The 17679-nt window shown below is 47.4% G+C and overlaps 2 protein-coding genes across 2 annotated transcripts in view; both read left to right on the top strand.

The window, feature by feature from the left end:
• LOC135203213 (titin-like) overlaps nt 1–13877 on the top strand; it is a 39763-nt gene extending 25886 nt beyond the window's left edge. Inside the window, exon 2 of the mRNA XM_064232970.1 lies at nt 12165–13877. Coding sequence (XP_064089040.1) covers nt 12186–13877 — 1692 coding nt within the window. The 5' untranslated portion in view covers nt 12165–12185. The remainder of the gene's footprint in view (nt 1–12164) is intronic.
• Nucleotides 13878–13903: 26 nt separating this feature from the next.
• LOC135203204 (uncharacterized) overlaps nt 13904–17679 on the top strand; it is a 127423-nt gene continuing 123647 nt past the window's right edge. The window contains exons 1-2 of the mRNA XM_064232958.1: nt 13904–14888; nt 15036–15088. Of these exons, the coding sequence (XP_064089028.1) occupies nt 14019–14888; nt 15036–15088 (923 nt within the window). The 5' untranslated portion in view covers nt 13904–14018. The remainder of the gene's footprint in view (nt 14889–15035; nt 15089–17679) is intronic.

Below are 17679 nucleotides of genomic sequence, written 5' to 3'. Positions count from 1 at the left end.
TCAGAAGAGAGGTAGAATCTCATCCGACGAGGACGCTGGGTTTGCGCGCACAGGCGCGTATCCCTGAGAAAGCAGGTAGCTGTACCTGTGAGAAGGAAGGAGGCGTCCCCTCGCCCCTCGTCTTCTCGCAGGATCAGCCCTGCTCCCTCTGTTCGTTCTTCTCCAACGAAGAACATTCTTTTGTCCCTTCATGACCAGTTATCAACGCTTATGGCTCAGAGGACTCGCTCAGCAGCAGTCGAGCCTAAGCGGAGGAAGGACCTTAGGCTGCCCATCAAGAGGACGAAGCAGTCTCCTTCTCCCTCTCCTCGTTCGTCTCTTTCGCCGATTGCGTCTCCTTCGGCGATTCGCCGATCTCAATCGCCCGCTAAGAAGACGGGTCGTCAGGACGCTTTCGTTCCCTCTCAACGTCATGGGCAGGCTGCTTGCCGGGATTCTCGAGAGGACGGTCAGGACGCTTTTGAGTGCGCTCAGGACGCTTTTGAGGACGCTTCGTAGGACTCCGAGCAAGAAGACGACGTGCACCAGGACGCTGGGTTGCGCGCACAGGCGCGTATCCCTGAGAAAACAGATAACAAGTCTACCTTTTCGTTGAAGAAGCGTAAGGACGCTTCTCTTGGAAGTAAGGCGGCCTCGGTCGTCGTTAAGGACGCTCATCGCCGTCAGGACGCTCTGCCTCCTTCGAGCGGTAAACGCCACAAAGAAGACAGCCTAGATAAGGCTTCTACTATTAAACATCGGGGGTCTTTGATTAAGGCAAGACCCGATAGACGTACGCCCTCTCCGGAGAGGCGGCCTCCTCTTCCGATTAGGGAAGAAGGAGAATTGAGTAGTCCTGCTGACTCTGTTGAAGAGGAACCTTCTGCTGCCTCTTCAATCTCGGACTATAAAGTTCTTGTGCGGCTGTTGCGCTCGTCCTTCGGGGACAAGTTCCAGCCTGCAGCTCCCAAGTCTCCTCCTTCGCAGTTTTCATCCTCGAAGACATGTAAGACCCCGGAGTTTGTTGAAATGAAGACTTCGCTCTCCACTAAGCGGGCCTTCAAGAAACTCCAAGACTGGATGGAACGAAGGAAGGATCAAGGCAAGACAACGTTTCCGCCCTTCCTTCCTCCCTCTTAGACTCAGCGGTAAAGGAGGTATTTGGTATGAAACCAAAGGAGACGTGGGTCTGAGAATCCCTTCTTCAGCTCAAGGGAATTCTCCAGCTTGGTGGATTCTCAGAGGAGGTCCCTTTTATCCACTGCTAAAGTGACCTGGATCCCTACTGGAGACAGACCATCATTTGAAGGGCTGCTGCGGACTCTTGAAGTCTTCAACTTCTTGACTGGTGCTTGGGAGTTCTAGATCTGCAATCTAAAAGCCCAGAGTCTCTCAGTCTGGGGGAGCTGTCCAGCGTGCTATCATGCATGGACAAGGCTGTCAGGGATGGTTCAGAGGAGCTTGTCTCTCATTTTGGGACTGCCTTCCTGAAGAAGAGAGCTTTGCTGTGTAACTTCACGGCTAGATCGGTTTACTCCAGCTCAGAAAGCGGAGCTGCTCTTTTTCTCCTCTTACGAGCCATCTCTTCCCCCGAACTTTGGTTAAGGACCTGGCAAGCAGTTTGCAAGAAAAAGCATGCAGGACCTCTTAGCCCAGTCCTCGAGACGTCCGGCAGTTCCTTCCACTTCTTCGTCTTTTGTGCGACCGCCGAAGAAGGTTAAACCCTTTCGTGGGGCTCCTCCCTCGAGAGCAGCTCCTCGAGGGAGAGGGCTTGCAAGAGGAAGAGCTTCCTTCAAACCCAAGCCATCCAAGTGAGACGCATGTCCTTCAGACACCAGTCGGAGCCAGACTGAAGTCCTTTGCGGGAGCATGGAGAGAGAGAGATACGGACCCTTGGTCCCTCAAGATCATGGAGCAGGGGTACAAGATCCCCTTTTTAGATCTTCCTCCTCTTTCCACGACTCCCAGAGACCTTTCTCCATCTTATCAGGGAGAAAAAAAACGGGTGTTGTTCGATCTTTTACAAACAGATGATCGAAGAGCGGTGGTGCAAGTCGCGGACCTGGGGTCTCCAGGCTTTTACAACAGGATTTTCCTAGTACCAAAGCAGTCGTCGGGTTGGCGTCCAGTCCTAGATGTAAGCAGGCTCAATCTTTTTGTGGAAAAGACCAAATTCACGATGGAGACGCCTCATTCTGTTCTGGGAGCCTTGAGACCGGGCGACTGGATGGTGTCCTTAGACCTGCAGGACGCGTACTTTCACATCCCGATCCACCCTCTTTCAAGAAAGTACCTAAGATTCGTCTTGGGCAAAAAAGTGTGGCAGTTCAGAGCTCTTTGTTTCGGCCTGACCACGGCTCCAATGGTGTTCACCGTAGTCATGAAGAATGTGGCAAGGTGGCTACACTCTTCAGGGATAAGAGTTTCCCTTTACCTCGACGACTGGCTTATCAGAGCGTCGTCGAGAGAAAAGTGTCTGAAGGACCTGCAGTTCACATTAGCCCTAGCGAAGTCCCTGGGACTTCTTGTCAACCTCGAAAAGTCGCATCTGACCCCGACACAGTCCATCGTGTATCTGGGGATTCAGATGGATTCAGTGGCTTTTCGAGCGTTTCCGTCCCAGGAACGTCAGCGGCTAGGATTAGAGAAGATCTCAGCCTTCTTGGGGAAAGAAACTTGCTCGGCAAGGGAATGGATGAGTCTGCTGGGCACCATTTCCTCGCTAGAAAGGTTTGTTTCCTTGGGAAGACTGCACCTCAGGCCTCTCCAGTTTTTCCTTGCGGACGAATGGAAGGCCAAGGACGATCTCAATGCGATCTTGAGGATCTCAGAGTCGACAAAGAGCCATCTAAGATGGTGGCTCGATCCTCAGAAGCTACAGGAGGGCTTATGCCCAAGTCTTCTGAGCCCTGACCTAGTGTTGTTTTCAGACGCTTCCATTGCGGGCTGGGGGGCAACACTAGGAGGGGAGGAAGTGTCAGGCTCCTGGAGAGGGGAACAGGCAGTCTGGCACATCAATGTCAAAGAACTTGCAGCGATCTTCCTGTCTCTGCAGTTCTTCGAAGAAAGATTGACGAACAAAATCGTTCAAGTCAATTCAGACAATACCACAGCCCTCGCGTATTTGAAGAATCAGGGAGGAACACACTCCCAAACTTTGTTTCACCTAGCGAAGGAGATTCTGCTGTGGGCAAAGGTAAAGAAGGTTACGATCCTGACAAGATTCATAGCAGGAGTGCAGAACGTCAGGGAGGACCTTCTCAGTCGTCAGGACCAAATCCTGCCGACGGAATGGATCTTACACAAAGACGTGTGTCAAGATCTTTGGAAGTTGTCGTCCTCTGGTCGACTTATTCGCGACGTCGAGGACGAAGAGGCTTCCTCTGTATTGCTCCCCGGTCCTAGATCCAGAAGCAATCGCTGTGGACACATTGCTATGGAGTTGGACGGGCCTAGACCTGTATGCCTTCCCACCATACAAGATCATGGGGGAAGTCATGAGGAAGTTTGCGGCTTCAGAAGGGACGAGGTTGACCCTGATCGCCCCGATGTGGCCAGCGAGAGAATGGTTCACGGAGGTCCGTTCTTTCCTTGTAGACTTCCCAAGGACGTTGCCCTGGAGGAAAGATCTACTCAAACAGCCTCACTTCGAAAGGTATCACCAAAACCTCTCCGCTCTGGTCTGACTGCGTTTTCAGACTTATCGAAAAAGTTGGCCAGAGCGAGAGGTTTTTCGAAAGCAGCTGCGAGAGCAATCGCAAATGCAAGACGAGCATCTACAAGAGCTGTCTATCAATCGAAGTGGGCTTCCTTCAGGGCATGGTGTAAAAAGGAGGGAGTTTCCTCTTCCACGACCTCTGTGAACCAGATAGCCGATTTTCTGCTTTTTCTTAGGAACGTGCAGAAATTAGCAGTCCCGACCATTAAGGGATACAAGAGCATGTTGTAGGCGGTTTTTAAGGCACAGAGGCCTGGACCTTTCTGACAACAAGGATCTTCATGATCTCTTGAAATCTTTTGAGACCTCGAAGATTCCTCAAGCGAGACCGCCTTCATGGAACCTTGACGTAGTTCTTAGGTTTTTAATGTCAAGTCCGTTTGAACCTCTTCAAGCAGCGTCTCTTCGGAACTTGACAAGGAAGGCTCTTTTCCACGGCGAAGAGAGTTAGTGAAATCCAAGCTTTTAGTCATCTAGTGGGCTTCAAAGGAGACAACGCTGTCTGCTCTTTGAGCCCAACTTTCTTGGCAAAGAATGAAAACCCGTCTAACCCTTGGCCGAAAAGCTTCGAAATCAAGGGTATGTCAAGTCTGGTGGGCCAAGAACCAGAGAGAGTCCTGTGCCCTGTCAGGGCTCTGAAGTTCTATGTTCATAGAACGAAAGAGGTAAGAGGTCCCTCAGGTAATCTCTGGTGCTCTGTGAAGAGACCGGAATTACCTTTATCTAAGAATGCTGTGGCTTTCTTCCTGAGGGACGTCATTAAAGAGGCTCATTCATCTTGCCAGAAGACTGATTTGAGCCTCTTTCGAGTGAAAGCTCACGAAGTCAGAGCTGTCGCTACCTCTCTTGCCTTCCAAAAGAACATGTCAATCAAGGACATTCTTGATGGCACCTTTTGGAGGAGCAATTCTGTTTTCGCCTCACATTACCTAAGGGATGTGAGAACGATTTATGACGACTGTAATTCTCTTGGGCCATACGTTTCTGCAGACACAGCCTTGGGGGCTGGAGGTAGCTCTTTCCCTATCCCTTAGTTAGGTTTTAGGTTAGCTTTTTAATTGTTGTGTTTTTGGTTTTTGGTGAGTCTTGTGTGAAGATCTCCCATCTCTTAGTTTAGTGTTCAGGGGGTCTTTGTTTAGTTGGTCAGGTGCTGGTCAGTTGCTTCATAGCCCTCATATGTATGGTTCGATGGTCTTGTCACGTTGAGGTCACGTTCCAGTTGACAGAGCATCCAGAGCGCACCAGCACTACAGGTCTCCACCTGGCTGGCAACTCTGATTAAGCAGAAGCAGGCTTAAGTGACAGTAATCACAGAGTCTACTTTGCTAATAGGTGAGGAACCAAGGTGTACATCATCTACTTAATTTAAGTTTCCTACAAATCCTATTCTGTCTCTTCCCACCATCCGAAGGTGGGATTCAGCTATATATATATCTGTCAGGTAAGTTGCATGAACAAAATGTTATTGTTATAATACAATTAAGTTTGTTCATACTTACCTGGCAGATATATATAATTAGAGTGCCCACCCTCCTCCCCTCAGGAGACAGTGGCATTGATAAAATATGAATAGAAAATGGGAATGGTTCCTGATATCCGCCTCCCAGCGGCGGGAATGGGTACTACCACCTGGCCGCCCACTGCGTGTGCCGCGAGTTTTGAAATTCTGTCGGACGTCAGAAAATACAGCTATATATATATATCTGCCAGGTAAGTATGAACAAACTTAATTGTATTATAACAATAACATATTATTCCACACCTCCCCTTCCCCTTTTGCGTTCAAAGAGGTATTTTGAACGTACTAAACAAATTACATGTGGATATGTACATTATGTAGGCCTGTTCAATCTTGGGGACCTGCGAGGGGCTTTGGAGGGAACTGATGATTTTTCCATGTCTGGGCTAGGGACCACGGGGAGATCAGAGTTGGGTACTTGACTGGGGCTGGGCAGTGGATATAGGAAGCGATGGTTCCGACGTAACACTCGACCACTTGGGAGACGGATCTCGTACTCGCGTGATCTTGCACCACCCATGACAATCCCAACTGTGTCCCATCGGTGGGATGTTGGGTCCTGGAGACGGACATGTTGGCCCACATTAAGCCTGGGCAGGGGGCGGGCGTGGGCGTCATAGTTGCGCTGCACCTGAGCAGCTCTGGTAGCGGCTCGGCGGTCACAGTCATGGGCCTTTTCCTGCCAATCTTCTGTGAATGACTGAGGATGGGCAGGCACACATGTATGGAGAGGGTGACCATACAGTACCTGGGCAGGAGAGCGACCAGACTGGTTGGGTGTGTTTCTCAACTCAAGGAGACCACAATCGAAATCCTCGCAGTCAATATTTCCTGTGGGGGCTGTTTTGAGGATCAAGTGCTTGACAGCCTTGACGGCGGCCTCAGCGTGTCCATTAGACTGTGGATAATGTGGTGACGAGGTGATGTGGTGTACACTCCAACGTTCTGTGAAGTCGGCGAATTCTTTGCTGGTAAACTGAGGTTCTCCATCGGTGCGCAGGCGTAAGGGAACACCCACCTCTCTGAAGTAGCGGCAGAAGTGCCGTATGGTCGAGGAGGCAGTAGTGTCACCCTTGCAAGGGACAACCACAGGCCAGCCAGAAAGGCGGTCGGCGACTACAAGAAAGGACTTCCCAGCTACCTGGAAGAAGTCCGCCGATACCGACTCAAAGGGCCTGGCACCAATGGGCGATGGTCGGTTTGCAGGGTGAAGGTTGGCAGTCCTTTGAGGTATAGGCAGCACTTTGTGAGGGCCCAAGATACTGCAAGCATCTCCAGTTCAATCGTTGCATACCTTGTTTCGGCGTCTGCGAGAAAGCGGGATCCACACTGGACTACTCGGAGAAGTCCAGATCCATGGTCCTGGAGGAGAGCGTAGCCTATCCCGTAAACGAGATGCATCGGTCTGGAGAATGGTTGGCAGGGTTGGGTCAAAAGACGCAAGAACAGGTGGGCTTGAAAGTGCTTGTTTCACACGTTTGAAGGCCTGGTCATGGTCAGGTGTCCAAAAAAAAGAGCGCTTGGGGCTCATGAGTGGTCGAAGGGGCTGTGCAGTCAGGGCAATATCTGGGGTAAACTCTGCCAACTGGTTTACTAATCCCATGAAGGAACGTAAGTCCATCAGGTTGGATGGCGTAGGGAAGTCTTGCAGAGCAGCAACTTGTCCTGGGTCAGCAGCAATCCTTTCTTCGGAAAGGGTGAAGCCACAGAAATTCACTCTGGTCTCTGCCACTGTGAACTTTTCTTTGTTGAGAGTGATGCCATTTTTGCGGCAGCGGGTGAGCAATTCGTGGATCCTGTGGTAGTGTGTCAGTAGGTCATCGTCGAAGATGAGAATGTCATCAACAACCTTGACACACTTCTTTATGCCTTGGAGAGCTAGGTCGCCGCAGTAACAATAGGCATCACCAGTGGCAGCGAAGCCCATAGGTCCCCGGCAATGCTGGAAGCGTCCATAAGGCGTAATGAAAGTGTTGAGGTGCCGGTCCTCTTCTGCTAGCTCCATCTGCCAGTAGCCGTGTAGAGCGTCCGCGGTGGTGAAGAACTTGGCGGTGGAGTCGACAGTACGGACAGCAGCTAAGGGCGTGGGCGAAGGGTGGGCTGGACGGGAGACTTGTGCGTTCAGCTTCGTGAGATCCACTGTGATTCGAACTCCCTTGGCATTAGGAAGATGACTAGAGGGTGGCACCATTCCGATTGCTCATCTCCACAAGGCTTAATGATTCCCTGTTGTACCATTGAGTCTAATTCATTCTTGACAGGTTCGCGGAAAGCGTAGGGTATCTGCCTTGGGGTGTGGATGGCGAAAGGGACTGCGTCTTCCTTAAGGTGGATTTTCATGGGAGGGCTGGCCATCGGCCTCAGTGGAGCTGCTTTAAGGTCTTCCTTTGACACGAGTACATCCTGAAATGTTTGTAAGAAATACTCTCGGGCCTCAGCAGGGGTCGTGTCAGCATGTAGGGTTAGCTCCTTGCATCGATTAACGTGGGTGACCTGTAGGATGGGCCGCGGAAAGCCTGGCGGGATGATGGCCAACTCTTGCAAAGTGCATAGAACAGGAGTGGCATCTGAACGCGTTCGTGGACTTGAATCGTGGCGAGGCAGGACCGTTTGGCCAAGGACAAGGTTGCCTTAAGGATTCCTAAAGCAGGTGTCATCTTTGACCCATCTGCTGTGAGTGTCACTGATGTTGCAGGAGGCTGTAGCTCAGTCCTGGGAATGCGAAGGAGTTCCAAGTGCTGGGGGCCCATCACCGATACATCAGCTCCTGTGTCAGGCAGCATCATTATCTTCGATGTCTCACCCCTGTAGGTGAGGGCGATGGATATAGGTGATGGTGAGGAGTCAGTTTATGAAGAAGGAGTCTCGACCTTGCGACAGCTATAGGCGCTGCTAGAAGCGTGGCATTGGGCGGGCCGCCCTGCTTGGCATTCATCTGCTGACGGCAGTACTTGTCATAGTGGCCCACTCGGCCGCAGTGTCTGCATGTGGCCTTGTTGGCGGGGCACTTTGGGGTCCTGCGCCAGTGTCCTTTGCAGCCACAGTTTACACATACACTGTCGCTGGCTGGGCACTTTCCTGTTGAGCTGTGCTTCCTTGTGCAGGAAGGGCATAAAGTGTCCTTGTTAGGGGTTGGTAGCGAGGTAGAACCCCTGTTGCCATGTCCTTTGATTTTTTTATACATGGAGACGGCACACAATTTAGAAGGAGGGGCATGTATGGCAGTAGTGGCTGTCCGTGTGGCCTCATAGGAGCGACATTCATTAACCATGGTGGCCAATGAAGCTGCAGCGTCCAGGGCAATGAGTTTCTGAGTGAGCTTTTCGTCCCTGACTCCCATGATAATGATCATCTTCAGCTGAGTCTCCTCACACACAGCAGAATGGCCAGGACAGACGTCAATTTCCTCTGCTACATGCTTCAGTCGGACGTAGAAGTCGCTGAAGCTTTCCCCTTCCCTCTGCTTGCAGGAGAGCAGGTCCCTGCGTCGTAGAGCTTCATTCCGCAGGTTCTTGATGTGTTCCTTGAGAATATTCAAGACCTCGTCAACACTCCGATCCGTGTCTGGTGGTATGTTGAGCGTGTGCTCGAGTATTCTTTGGGTCTCCAGGCTGAGGCACATACGAAGCTGTATCATCTGTTTCTTGGTAGGTAATATCCCTAAGTCCACCATCACACTGTAGTCATCCCAGCGTCTACGCCATTCCCTGAATACTTGGTATGTGGCATCAGGATGTAAGGGCGGCGGGGTCTGGGCGATGGCTTTCTGTGGGGGTGGTGGCTGGGTGGACGATGGCACTGAGGATTGTGTGGGAAGTTGTTGCGAGTCCGCTGGTGTTGCTTGCTGCTGGGCTGAATTGACGCTAAGTAGCTGCAACAATACGGTGAAACGTTGAGCTTCCTCCTCTCTTCTTAAGTTGTCCTCTTGGCGGCGTAGATCCTCTTCGTGACAACGTTGTTCCTCTTCATAACGACGTTGTTCTTCCTCTCTCCGACGTGCAGCCAACTCGGCCTGTCGAGATTCCTCCAGGTACTTGATGAGTAGCCTTAACTTCGTATTTGGAGCTGTGGGAGGCGGTATACTATGGTGCGGTGAGAGCAAAGGTGGGGTTTCCAGCGTTGCAAAACCTGGAAGGGTTCGACGGTCTGTTGGTGAGGCTGGGTATGAAGGCAACTGGCGGTCCTCAAGGTCCTGGTCGTGTTGCATATCCCCAGGCTCGTCTTGATGTGAAGCAGAAGCCATTATGAGAAGTTTTCTGCAATGTCAACTGCAGTTTAAAGGAAGAGAAGATCGATGAGGAAGACTTTATACAGTTTTTATTAAAAAGTTACTGTAAATAATTCTTCAACTGTGCGGCAAATACTGGCAGGCGGTGGAGAGTGGGCTGGGTGGGCTCCTGGGGGGTGGCCGGTCGGGTGGGGAGTGGGGAGCGACCACTCGACCGTTGAAAAAATGAGTCGGCAGTGTATGGCAAATGATAAGCGTGGGTGGATGTGCCTCGGGCTCTGTAGCTTGGTATGGAAATAAGGGTACCCGTAGAGCTGGGGCAAGGCACAAGAAAAATACAACCCACTAAAATCAAAGCACTGACATTACACTGCACTGGGACTACACAAACACTGCATGAACGTATCATAAGCACCGCACTAGCACTGTAAAATCCAAAGGCGGCCGAGGGGCAATGGCGGCTGGGTTTGAATGCTGATTCCGGTGTTCCTTGAAAATGCTGAATGGTCTCGTCACTGCGCCACGGTGATAGGTGGTGATGTCTTGCATTAGAAGACGAAAGATTGCAGGATGGGAGAAATGATATCCTGAGTCGTAGATTTGTTTATTCCAAGCAGTAAAATATGTACAGAGGCTCTGCAGGGCGTGCAGCTCGCGCCAAGAGAAGCAAGAAGAATAGTCATGCGCATGTGCAGGGTTCATGATACAGGACGACATATGCAGATGCGTTCACAATAAGTGATTTCATTAAATACATGGAAATGAATCGTACAGCAATTGCATAGTAAAATATACAGTATTCCACACCCTCCACCAGGAGGTATGCCAGGAGCTGTGGAGTCTTTGGGGATGTCCTCTAGTGGACATCTTTGCGACGTCGAGGACAACGAGGCTTCCTCTCTATTGCTCTCCTGTTCTAGATCCAGGAGCAGGGGCAATAGACTCCCTTCTCTGGGGCTTGACGGGTCTGGATCTCTACGCCTTTCCCCCGTTCAGGATACTGGGAGAAGTACTGCGAAAGTTCGCAGCTTCGAAAGGGACGAGGTTAACGTTGATCGCCCCCTTCTGGCCCGCGGCAGACTGGTTCACAGAGGTCATGTCCTTCCTAGTAGACTTTCCGAGGATGCTTCCGTCGAGGAGAGATCTACTCAAACAGCCCCACTTCGAGAGGTACCACAAAAACCTCTCCGCTCTGAGTCTGACTGCGTTCAGACTATCCAGAAGTTGGCCAGAGCGAGAGGTTTTTCAAAACCTGAGGCAAAAGCTATCGCCACCGCAAGGAGGCCTTCATCGATTGCAGTGTACCAATCGAAGTGGGCAGCTTTTAGGAGCTGGTGCAAGAAGAAGGCCGTTTCCTCTACCACGACCTCTGTGAGCCAGATCGCTGACTTTCTCCTTTACCTAAGACGAGATTTAAAGTTAGCAGTGCCGACGATTAAGGGATGCAGAAGTGTTCTTTCTGTAATCTTTCGTCATAGAGGACTGGACCTAGCTAATAACAAAGATCTTCACGATCTCTTGAGATCGTTTGAGACTACCAAGGTGCCTCTCCCTAAGTTGTCTTCTTGGAACTTAGACGTGGTCCTTAAGTTTTTGATGTCGGGTCGCTTTAAACCACTTCACGCTGCATCTTTTCGAGACATAACTAGAAAGACAATTTTCCTGACTGCTCTGGCGACTGCGAAGAGAGTTGGCGAAATACAAGCGATCAGTAAACACGTCGGTTTCAAAGGGCATAATGCAGTTTGTTCTTTGGGTATGACGTTCCTGGCGAAAAATGAAAATCCCTCCAACCCTTGGCCTAAGTCTTTCGTCGAAATTAAGGGTATGGATGAGATAATTGGTTAGGAGCCAGAAAGAGTCGTGTGCCCTGTCAGGGCTCTAAAAGTAGCACTCATCCTTTCCCATAGAAAAGGGTAGGTGAGTTTTTAATATTTGCATTGTTATTTGGTTGTAGGGTCGGCCGCTTAATGCGGACTTCCCTTCCGTTAGCCTTAATATGTGGGAAGTTATTTTATTAGGCTAGTTTAGGTGGTGGTTTTGCTTCGTTGCCCTCATAAGTATGGTCATGGTCTAGTCACATTGTGGTCACGTCCCCGTTGACAGATCATCTAGAGCGCACCAGCTACACAGGTCACTACCTTGCAGGCAACTCTAGTAAAGCAGAAGCAGACTTGGGTGACAGTAATCACGAAGTCAGCTATGCTAACAGGTAAGGAACCAAGATCAATCATCTAGATACAATAAAGTTTGTTCATACTTACCTGGCAGATATACATATTTAAAGTACCCACCCACCTCCCCTCAGGAGACAGTGGGGATAGAAAATCTGATAGAAAATGGGAATGGTTCCTGATACCCGCCTCCCAGCGGCAGGAATGGGTACTAACCACCTAACTCCCACTACGTGTGTCGTAAGTTTTAGAAATTCTGTTGGACTTCAGAGAATAGAGCTATATATATATCTGCCAGGTAAGTATGAACAAACTTTATTGTATCTTAACAATATCATTTTTTCTGGTTCGCTCTCAAGGCTCTTATTGTTTTTCCCATGTACAGTGGTTAGGCTATCAGATAGTCACAAAGTTTGGAGTATGCAAATTTATGTTTACTTTGAATAAACTGCATCATACAAGTGTTGTTTTTTAAGACCAGTGGGTTTTGATGCTATATTTTCAATATTACCTGTATAGCTTATATATATATTTTTTTGCTTTCAGATCATATGTAACATATCTGCCATGCCACGAAGAAGATTACTTAGAGGACAAACACCAAAGCCATCTGAAGACATCACAGCAAGTGCAACAGCACCAAGCGAACCTGTTACAGTACCAGCTGAGCCTGCACCACCGCAGAGCACCTTAAGGAGAAGCAGAAGAACTGCACCAACTGCCTCACCAGTAGTAGAGGAGAAATCAGGAAACAGTGATGCTGGCAAATGGCAGGAGGTAGTGAAGGATACTGGTACTGAAACAATATTGAATAGCCCTGTTATCCAATTGACTGAAGGCTCATGTCGTAATTTATCACCTCCAAAAACAAATGTTGAAGTCACGCCTCAAGAGGATGAAAAGAACAGTGAAGCTCCAGCAACTGAAGTCAAAGAAACATTAAGAGGAAGAGGAAGAGTTGGATTAAAGACAAAGTCCCTAGGTATAGCAGTTCAGAAGAGTGAGAGCAATAGCAATGAAAGTATGCTGGAGGGTGCAAAGGTAGAGACAGCTCCAGTAGAGACTCCTGCTTGTGATTCCACTAAGAATTTAGAAAAGACTGATTCATTGAAGGTGTTAAAAGGAACTGAGGATTATAATCCCAAAGGAACTAAGAGTCCTCCTAAAAAGGAGCATGAAGAATTGAAGGAAAATAAGCCTGTATTTGAAAGTAAAAATGTGACTGACTTGGAGAAGAAGGATGTAGAGGCCAAGACAGAATTAAAGGTCAGCAGTAGTCTTGATGGAAGGGAAGAGAGTGGAAAAGAAAGAGATGATGTCCATGCCCCAAAGGAAGAAGTAGATGAAGAAAATGCTGCAGAGGTCCAGGTTAAAGAAAGTGCTGTAGAGGTCCGGGTTGAAGGAAGTGCAGCAGAGGTCAAAGTTGAAAAAAGTGCTGCAGAGGTTGAGGTTGAAGAAAGTGCTGCAGGGGTCAAAATTGAAGAAAGTGCAGCAGAGGTCCAGATTGAAGAAAGTCCTGCAGGGTTCAAAGTTGAAGAAAGTGCTGCAGAGGTCAAAATTATATTAAGAGATGATGTTGGAGAAGAGAAGATGGAATGTGATGTTCAAGACAAACAGTTATGCAGTACAGGTGAAGTAATTAATGAGACTTCAGTGGTTATTACTGCAGTGAAAAAGGAGATGGATGGAGAAGCACTTTTGCAAAATATGGAGAAAGTGAGTGATGCCCCTGCAAAGACCACTAGGGGTGGGAGAACACTTAAAAGGGGTGCTGATAAAGAAAGTGTAAATGCACCTGAGACAAAAGTTTTAGTTAAAGAATGTAAAGAAACACAGTCTCAGAGTACAGAAATTGTGCAGAGCATTCCCTCAAGCATTATTAGACAGAGGAAAGAAATAAAAGAAATTTTAGATAAAAAGACTTCAACTTCAGAGCATAGTGCATCTGTTAAAATGGAAACCGACTTACAAAGTACAGAAAAAAATATTAAAGATGACAATCTTGAGGCTCAAGAGCTTACAAACTTAAAAAATACGGAAGAAATTATATTTAAAGATGACACTAGTCAGGCTCAAGAGGTTACAGACTTACAAAGTACAGAAAAAATAATTAAAGATGACACTGTTCAGGCTCAAGCAGTTATAGACTTACAAAGTACAGAAAAAATAATTAAAGATGACACTGTTCAGGCTCAAGCAGTTATAGACTTACAAAGTACAGAAAAAATAATTAAAGATGAACTGTTCAGTCAAGCATAGACTTATCAAAGTACAGGATAAAATGTAGATGACAATGTGGAGGTTCAAGAGGTCACAGACTTACAAAGTACAGAAAAAATAATTAAAGATAACAATGTTCAGGCTCAAGAGGTTACAGACTTACAATGTAGTACAGTAAAAATGATTAAAGATGACAATGTTCAGGCTCAAGAGGTTACAGACTTAGAATGTACAGAAAAAATGATTAAAAACGACAATGTTGAGGCTCAAGAGGTTGAAGTTTCTGGGAATCAGGGAATAAAGGAGGAGTTAAGTGAAACAAACAAAGCAAAGTTAGGTACCATAAGAAGTGATGTCACGAAAATTTCAGTCAAAGAAATTAAAGAAGTTCAGGGTGGTGACATTTTAGAGAAAATGGAGACAAATGACAAAATTGAGTCACTTCTCACAGAAACATCAAAGGGTAGTGTTTGTGTTTGTTCAGTACTCAAAGGCAAGGAGGAGGTTGTTGAAGAAACAGGAGAGCCAAGTAAAGTAAATACAATAAAGGTAGACACAGTAACAGAACTAGCTACTGAAGAAGTTGCAGGTAATCAAACGGAAGTTACTAGTTGTGACATTGTTGAGAAAATGGAGGTAGATGTGGAGGATTCACTTCACAAAGAAAAGGTACAGGACAGTGTTAGCATAACATTAGAAGACAAGAAAGAAATCCCAAATGAGGACAAGGTTAGAAAAAGCCCTGAATCAGGGAGTAGAAAGGGTAGTCCTGAGTCCAGAAGTAAGGAGAGAAGCCTTGAATCTCAAAATGGAAGAGGCCCAGAGTCTCAAGATAAGAAAAGAAGTCCTGATTCAAAGGGTATAAAGAAATGTCCAGAGCCCCAAGATGAACAAAAGAGTCCTGAAGACAAAGAGAAAGGTAAAAGTACCCTTGATGATAAAACCAGTTGTAGTCCTTGTGAGAAAAGTAACAAGAAAATTGAAGACCAAGATAAGGAAAAGGATAGTCAATGCAGAAATAATCAAGGGAGTAGCAAGGTGCCTTCAAAGGTAAGAGTGATATTATTTTGAACTAATGTCTATATCTTAAGCCAGTATGTATAATACATCGTGCTAATGAATCTCTGTTAGATAATGATTTTTTTCTATTTTTGTATAATAACCTTGTCTTGATATATTTTGTTAATCTATTTCTAGGCTGACAGTGAAAAGGACCCCATTACTGGCTGTAAACTTCCAATTAATTTAAAGTGAGTTATTGGAGTGGTCTACCACCTTTCTCTGTTTTTATGTACTATAGTTTTGGTACAGGAAATAGCTAATAAGCAAAGATTGGCTGTATTATTATATTTTGTACATGCAACTTCCCCGGCAGATATATACTTAGCTTATGTATCCTGACGTCCGACAGAAATTCGAATTTCGCGGCACACGCTGCAGGTAGGTCAGGTGATCTACCCCCCTGCCGCTGGGTGGCAGGAATAGGAACCGTTCCCGTTCTAGAACCAGATTTTCTCTGTCGCGGTAGTGTCAACATATGTTGTTGCTACCTCCTGACTTGATTTTCGTTTTTCATCGCCATCGATCTTCTGGGCTGTCTTTTGCAGGGAAGTATTGGGTCTTTGGTTCGGCATACGCTTTTATTAACTTTTTAATGAATTTGGCTTCGAAAATTTCGAAGAATATATGACGTGTAACTACCGAAATTTTCGGTAGACACTCACATAGTTTGCAAGAAAGGGAAATTTGTTCCGACACGGCATACAAACCTTTGGTCCTTTTACAATAGGAAGGTACTAGCGGCAGCTGGATAGGTCGTAAGCTTTCGAACAAGGGGTTCGGTAGTTAACTGCTTGTCCGACAGGCGCGCGCGCGCGCGCGACTGGTAGGTAAACAAATCACTTTTGCTTTCGGCCTGCTGGCGTGTGGACGTGTATCATCGCTCTCTGCCCGCTTTATCGTCGTTGCTTTCGCATGGTTGTGTTTTTCTTTTTCTATTTATCTAGTGAAACTGAATTGTAAGTACAATCATTTCATATTTATTTCCATTGAATTCAATTGTGAATTAAAGGATCTTGGTTTCACCACGCCCTCCGATTACCCGAGTGCCGGGACTGAAGGGCGTAAGTGCGGGGAATTCATTTTCCACGAAATGATCCTCGTATTGTGTATGCTCGGTGCCGAGGGCGGGAGAGCGCTCGCTCCGAGCGTATATTTTGGTTGGAAATGTGTAGATGAAAATCGTAAGTAAGTGCTCTTTTCATTTATATTTTTTTGACCTGTATGCTCGTTGCCGAGCGAATGCGCTCGGCACGGAAACTTATTCTGTATGGAAGTGGAATCGCAAGTACAGTATTCTTTTTCATTTTCATATATTTATTTTGATTGTAGCAATACTCATTTTGGATCAGTTTCCGAGCTTACCCGGAAATTGATCTTTTTCCCCTTTTTATTTGAATGAAGTTGAAATCGCAAGTGCAGTTCTTTTCATTTTCATATTTTATTGAGATTGCATTGTTTACTGGGATCAATGTTTCCGCTATTTACCGGGAATTGATCCTTCCCCTTTTTATTTGTATGAAGTGAAATCGCAAGCGCAGTATTCTTTTTCATTTTCATATATATATTGATTGCATCATTTGTTCATGAAACTTACCTGTCAGATATATATATAGCTGTATTTTCTGACGTCCGACAGAAATTTCAAAACTCGCGGCACACGCAGTGGGCGGCCAGGTGGTAGTAGCCCATTCCGCCGCTGGGAGCGGATATCAGGAACCATTCCCATTTTCTATTCATATTTTTTCTGTCGCCGGTCGGTAAACATCTGTTTACAGACCTCTGCTCAGGATTTTTTGGAATTTGACTCGTTTCTAGTATCTGATTGATTTTGTTGGTATTGAATTGGATTGTTGAATTGGCATGCGCGATAGTGGACCGTTTTTTGATTTTGGATTGACTTTTCTCTATAAGATATGTCTGGATCAAGTGGTATGAGTGCTGATTGTAAGGTGAGGCTACCGAAAGCATCGGTAGACCCCCACACAGTATGTATGAGTTGTAGGGGGCCTTCATTGTTTGATTGATCATCGTGCAAGGAATGTGAGAGATTGACTGATGTGAATGGAGAGCATATGAGTCCTATCGCTTAATTGGAGCGCATAGATCAGGAGGTCTTCCTCAAGGAGTTCTTCAAAGGTAAGACTAACGTTTCTCCTGCACTAACACCTGTAGTGTTTACAACCCCTAAACCTGTGTTGCCTTCGGGCTCTGATTCTGTGTCGGGAGGAGCGGATGCTCTCTCTATGATTTTGGAGTCCCTTCGCACTCTGGAGACCAAAGTGAAAGCCTTGGAAACTGGCTCGGTGCAAGTGTGTGATCGTGCCCCCAGTGTTGTGGAGGGGGCGTCAGATCGGCCCCATAATGCTTCTAGGCCTAGACCTCTATCAGACTCCCAAGACCCAGGGAGGAGGTATTGTCGAAAGCCACAAGAGGGTTACGGGGGCTTCCCACCGATCTGGCGTCCCTTCGGCAGACCAGTAGCAAAGACCCAGGCTGCCAAGACCGTGCACGAGCACGGCGTCTTGAAGGATTGCTTTTCGTCCTCCGAAGCGTCCTCCCCAGCGCAAGGGGTGGAGCGCTCGAAGAGACTCTCGTCCGTTAAAGAGGACGTTTTCTTGCGGAGGACGCTTCACGTCCTCTTTCGCCGCTTTCGTCGGAAGACGCTTATGATGTCTTTCCTCCTCAGAAGAGAGGTAGGATCTCCTCCGATGAGGACGCTAGGTTGCGCGCACAGGACGCGTACACCTGAGAAACAGGTAGCTGTTCCCTTGAGAAGGAA

This window comes from Macrobrachium nipponense, chromosome 24 (genome assembly GCF_015104395.2).
Source record: "Macrobrachium nipponense isolate FS-2020 chromosome 24, ASM1510439v2, whole genome shotgun sequence".
Taxonomy (NCBI): Eukaryota; Metazoa; Arthropoda; class Malacostraca; order Decapoda; family Palaemonidae; genus Macrobrachium; species Macrobrachium nipponense.
Note: the sequence above shows the minus strand (reverse complement) of the source record. Positions and strands in the feature narration are given on the sequence as shown.